Source organism: Stylophora pistillata, chromosome 14 (assembly GCF_964205215.1).
Source record: "Stylophora pistillata chromosome 14, jaStyPist1.2, whole genome shotgun sequence".
Lineage (NCBI taxonomy): Eukaryota > Metazoa > Cnidaria > Anthozoa > Scleractinia > Pocilloporidae > Stylophora > Stylophora pistillata.
The window spans coordinates 23410530-23416529 of record NC_142532.1 but is presented as its reverse complement, the minus strand read 5'-3'; the positions used below and the strand labels follow the sequence as shown (position 1 = coordinate 23416529).

Below are 6000 nucleotides of genomic sequence, written 5' to 3'. Positions count from 1 at the left end.
ATAATTTTAGATTATTCGTATTTCAACTCCTCGACTAAATTTTTTCAATTAAGTTTGATTTATATTTCACGCTGTGTTGAGGTTCGATTCAATATTCAAGTTTTGATAAATTTACTTGACCTCATTTATCACAGATGAATTTTCTTTATGTTCTGAATGGAGTATTACACTTTTACTTTGTTAATTGTCTGTTTCGTACTGTGGAGTTTAAGCAAAGACTTCTTTTTTTTCTTCATTTTCATGATGTTAGTTTGCATTGGTTTTTTTTTTTTTTTCTTTTTTTCGTGTGTGATCAAATATTACAATTTCGGTTCCGCTTGGTCTGGTCTGATATTCCTCTTCCTTTGAATACCAGATAAGTGTTCGAGAACTCAGTGTGTCCGCAATACACATTTGTTGGTCGTAGTGGTCCAATACTTTGTAGCCGTGATCAAAATTAGTTTCTCTCTGCAATTTTAGCACACTGACAAGCAGACAATTTCGGAGAATCAGTCAGGTCATCTATTCGGCCTGATGAACAATTCAAATCTCCGAACATATTTCACAAGAAATGCAAGGTGGGAGGTTAGGAGAATTGTTTTTTTCTGTGTGTAGTTAAACAGGCGAGATCAGTTTGTTGAACTGACGCAGTCTGTACCAATCGTGTGGTGTTAAATCACATGCTGTGATTTAAAGAGGCTCCGCCTTCTGAAAAGATCCTTTAATGTAAACGAGCGATCATTTTGTTAATGACTGTCATTTCGGAGCTGCGACGTCGCAAACAGGCATTCATTCAGCTCCGAATTTTATTTTTAACATCACCTCGGCAGAGTTTAACTTCGTTTTAGCCGCGCTCCTCGCAAAAATCTCTTACGCGCGCAGGGTACAAGAAGACAGACACCGTGGACAGAAGGCTTTGGGAATGAGAGAAGAATTTCGCGAGGGCAGGTTTAATTAAAGAACGAACATTTCTCGCCTTATCAAGTCTGAGTCATGTTCGGCGTTCCGATGCCTACATTTCCAGCGGGTTCTCCTTGGAAAATTGGAGGCTGGATTACAGAGGTAAGATTTTATTTTTTGTCTGAGTGTAAAAGTTCTTAATGCTTGTTCGTTATCTTGGTTTTTCTCGTGTTAGAGCGTAGAAAGTTGTACGTTGTTGTCGGAATCGTTTGAAATCATCAGTATTTGTAAACGAAACTGAAAAACTCGCTGCAGTCTGGTTGTCAGTTGCCTTCATCTCCTCGAGTTGACTTTATGTACTGTTACTATTTAAACTGCGCTTGAATGTCTCCAAATCGTTTAAACAGTTCCAATCTTGCCAGCCTTTTGGGCGGGCGAGGCAGCTGCGTGCAGTTAATTTTTAATTTTTGTAAACTGTACATTACCAAATATAACACTATTGAGGCTGTATGTATATTTTAGCCACATATTCCCACCCTTTCCTTCCTTTGCGTACTCTACACTCTTGTGATATTTCACTGGATAAGAATATAGGTTAATTTTGCAAAAAATAGAAATGTGTTTAGACATGTTCTATAAGTATCCACTCGACTTTTGATAGCTTATCTCAGTCACCTCAGCTGTTTTATATCGCAGTGTGAAATATGATTTCATTTTTGTATTAAGAATAGGGTTATTGATAGTCCTTTATCCAATATAGGATTTCGATGAGATTTACTACGTTGTCTTTCTTGTTTTAATGTGCGACATAACTCGTATCGGGAGTGGGTTGATAGATCAAGACTTGGGAGACTTCCCGGGCGTCCTAAACAATGTTTCGTAAAGATTTGCTGCTAGAAAATCGAAACAACTAAGGCTAGTTAAAGACGGCGATAATATGTTCTTAACTTTGTTCTTTTTCTAAAGGGATGAAAAAAAATAGGCCTTTAAAAAGTTGCCGCTATTATAGGACCATGACTTAAAGACTCGAAGACTTTCAAGAGAGAGTAAATTTAGAGGATACACTGTATCCTCTCTTCAGAAAGTCTAAGTTCCTTCATGGGTTAAAATACAACGGCTTCTTTTGTTAAAGAAATCCTCATTTCTACTTCTCGTTCATGGAGATCGATTGAAAAATGTCTAAGCATTGTTGGACAAAGTGTCTATTAAAATGGGCTGTGTTAGAATCGCCCTCCCACTTTGTCGTGACTCGGGTGAGAAAGCGTGGCACCAAAATCAGGTTACTTCTCCTGCAGACATTTGATTCGCCCCCAGAAAAGTTCTAAACACTGTTGGACATTGCTCACAATAACGAAGTAAAAGCATCTCTTCCCTTTTGAAATTGCAAAACATTCTTTCATTGTTCTACTTTAGAACCCACTTTTCAATTGCCTTTTATTCTATGTAAAGCTTTTGGCTGTTTCAGTATTGCGTTAACTTATTGTCGAGGCAGTAAGAGACTTCAATCTCAGGCTGTGCATAATAGAAAAAATCGCCAGTACTCTGTAGCGGGCCGGTTTTTCAGGATTTCAACGAGAGTGTTTGTCGTGTCAGTCCCCTGTTTGTTTACTTTTCTTTTTTACTTGATTGTTGTCAACCTCAAAGTTGTTAATTATACAGATGGCAGGTAGCTTTCATTATCTGAACGGACTGAAATCTTTTCTTTTACCCCCAGTATGCCATGGGGGTTTTGTGCAAACTTTAGGCGCATTGTAGACCTTCAGCTCCAAAAAAGTCCTTTCGAAAATAAGCCTTTGTGCAAGTAAATTCTCCAACGCGCTAGCAATTTCAATTTGGACGTTACCAAACGCGAGATTTTTTACGATTTAAGTACGTTCTAACCCGAGAGACAGTGACCACTCCTTTTTCAACAGTTTTCATATCAACGCGTTATTGCTAAGAATTCCTATGTAACCACCATTAGTTGCGCCACCTAGGAGTTTACAACTTATTAGATTGTTACAACGCATGTCCTCTCGAAGACATGGCAACAGACAATTATTTTACGAAGTCGCCGTGAATTTTAAGTTAAACACTAATAAGAAAAAATTCCAGAGTGTATTCTCGTGAAATGTCACGGCTGCTTTCGTTTCAACCACAGGTGTAGCATTCTTAGTCCCCTTGATAAACTAGTCTCCAGTTTTTAGTCCTCTAGTTCCGTGATAAGAACTAAAATCCCTTCCCTGGCGCTACCAAACTTGAATGTTGCTTCTGGAAATTTAACATTTCCCACAATTATTGTGAGTTTCTTTGTATGTGTATGTATATGATTTCTAATCTCCTGAGGCTTTGGTAACGAGTTACAATCGTTTCGAGATGTTAAAAGGTGTTCAGTGTTGAATTTCGAATTCCCACAACTGTAAAAAGGAGTTGCTGATTTGAAGAAATACTTTGGATGGCGGAAATTGTAGCAGATTACAATCCGTGCTCATCTTTTTCATCCGTGTCCGTCGTTATACCTTTTTGTCGTGAAGAAATTCGCTGGCGTTTGTATACTTATAAGTGAAGTAGACCGTTATTTAGTTCATTTCTGAATAGGAATTTAGACGTCGCAAAGAAAAAAAAAATTTCTACCTCCAGCGGGTATCATTCCGTTCTTGGACCGTACTTTAATGTACGCTTTACATCAACATCTATGTTAACCATACTGTTCGCTATACAATTCCTGGGACACCAACAAAGATAATTTGTCTAAGAATCAGTGGTTTCTTTAGCTGGTGATCTTTAACTATTCTTATGTCCTAAATATGTGAATCAGGGATGGTATTGTTTGGAGAAATTAGATACATCTCACTCTTACGGCATCCACTTCTTTATAATGCGATGAAAAGTTGCTTCCAGGTCGGATTTCAACGATGTCTGTACATTTATCCGTTAATTTACAGCAACTAGACTACACAAATCAAAGTTTTCACGTTTTAAAAAGGTTTAGCCTTGGCACACCTAGGCATTCTGATATTCAAAGTTCCAGCGTGGATGAGAAGTCGCCATCAGATAGAAACAAAAAAGTCCTAAGCAAAGAGAGTGGAGTTTGTGCTGATTATTGACCATGAATTCGTACCTGCAAACTTCCCTTTCACCCACATGCTTCCTCCTTCCTCTTGAACAGAAAATGACGGCCTACTGCTGAGTTGAAAGCAAAATATTTTGCTCTGTCGCTTGGCGTGGTTTATTTTTCGCGTTCCTCACTGTTTGGTACCCCTGCTGTGGAACCACAGAGGAGCACAGCTGTCGCGGTGCGGGGCGCCCAACAGGGGCATCCCACTGGGTACCCAACAGGGCTCCGTTCCGCAACCAAAGCGGTGGGTGAAAAAATCCTAAACTGCTGGAGTGCTGTAGTTGGGCGGCTTGGTAGGGTGTTGTATGTATGCAGCTTGCATGCCATCTGTTACCAATAGGAAAGGAAGTTTGGCTTTGTGAAAAACTAAAGGACTGCAAACAGCGAAATAATTTGTTGCACAGTAGTGGATCACATTGATTTAGAGATCGCTCAAGTGTTTCATTTAACCATAACAGATTTTTAATGAAAGATTTTGAAGAATATATCACGCTTGTTAGTAAGACAACTACCCTACTCCGCCCCCAACCTGTGGACTCGATCCCCTTCAGTTGGTTTCTTAAGTAAACTGCAGAGAGCTGGCGAAATCATTTGTCGTACCATATGCTAGTTGCATAAGCGACAATCGTCCAACATACCGACATTGTCATGTATTGCGCTGGAGTAAGAGAAAGATGGTTTATCATTTAATTAAGCTCCATCACCCAGTGAAATTCTTCCAAATTTTTCCCAACAGTTCTTTTCTTAAATTTTGTGAACGCTTCAATGTCAACCGAAATTTACCCATGTATTTCCAAATAATTACTTTCTAGAATTTTCTTGAAAAACTGAGCAGTAATTTTCAGGTGTGTGTGTGTGTGTGTGGCAAAGCGAGTTTTAGAAAATTGACGTTTTATTGTTAGATATTGGTCTGTGTTTCGGCTAATAGTTTCGGCTAATACCGCTAAAATCTTCAAGAAGGTCCAAGGGTAAAGGTTATGAATCAATATATTTGGGATGTTTTTCACTTTTGATGAAGGGTTTAAAACTCGTAATCTTGATTTCACAAAGTAGTTGAGCGTTTGATTCACGACCAAAGCAAACTGTGTCGCTCGGAAACAGAAGTAATGGCTACTGAACAGAACTTGCTAAAACCATTAAGTTGGATTGTAGAATATTGTGTGAATGTTTTTTCTTTTCCTTTTTTCTTTTTTTTTTTTTGTCGCAAAACGATCAAATTTCGAGGTGAAAAAGTCACTGGAAATTTGTCAAGTAAATATTGAAATCACAAGGCGTTTCAATATTATCGAGGTATCCTTCATCTGCGGGAATTAAGTATGTTATGGTAAATGTAGTTAATGCCCTGACCTGAAAGGCGTGTCCAATCTGTCACTTTGTTTCCGATTTATGATGTTCCAGCACGTTCGAAGGTGTGAACTTTGTGATGCTAGTACTCGAATGTTAAGTGCTCTCACACATTTCTTTGAGAATGCAGTCGCAGCGTTTAATGTGCTTCCTCGGGTACTTCTAGTGTACCAAGCATGAGTAACCTGGCGACCTTTGCACAGGGGTGGTCGCACGTGGATAGGCCGTCTTACAAAAACCCACACCGAACAACTTTGCGCAGACATCTAATGCTTCCCCAGAGACCTGTAAGGCCTCGTGCGGGACTGCAATGAATATCATAATTAAATCATGGGTGTGCGAGCTAGCCCGACTTGAGTGGCTGAATATGTGTGTACCACAAATATGTCTAATATTTCCTTGTGAAAGGGTAAAATTATGAAACCTCAAATGTTTTGGTGTGAATTGATAACGAAAATTAACGATAATATTTGTTTGTTAATTTGAAAAGAACTATTTGACTCATTATTGTTATATATTTATTTACTTGAAACTAGTACACTATTTCGGTATATTTTAACGTAACACATTTCGTTTCTTCGCCAGAAATTGATTCCGCGATTTTGTCGAAACGCTAATTTTTTTCTAAATTTTTTATTCAAAACTACACTAATGAAAACGTTATGAAATTTAGTTGTTTG

The 6000-nt window shown here is 38.5% G+C and overlaps 1 protein-coding gene across 1 annotated transcript in view; it reads left to right on the top strand.

Moving 5' to 3' along the window:
- The first annotated feature begins 766 nt into the window (after window positions 1-766).
- Window positions 767-6000, top strand: part of LOC111325632 (transcription factor Sp5) — a 14291-nt gene continuing 9057 nt past the window's right edge. The window contains exon 1 of the mRNA XM_022929465.2: window positions 767-1041. Within this exon, the coding sequence (XP_022785200.2) occupies window positions 973-1041 (69 nt within the window). The 5' untranslated portion in view covers window positions 767-972. The remainder of the gene's footprint in view (window positions 1042-6000) is intronic.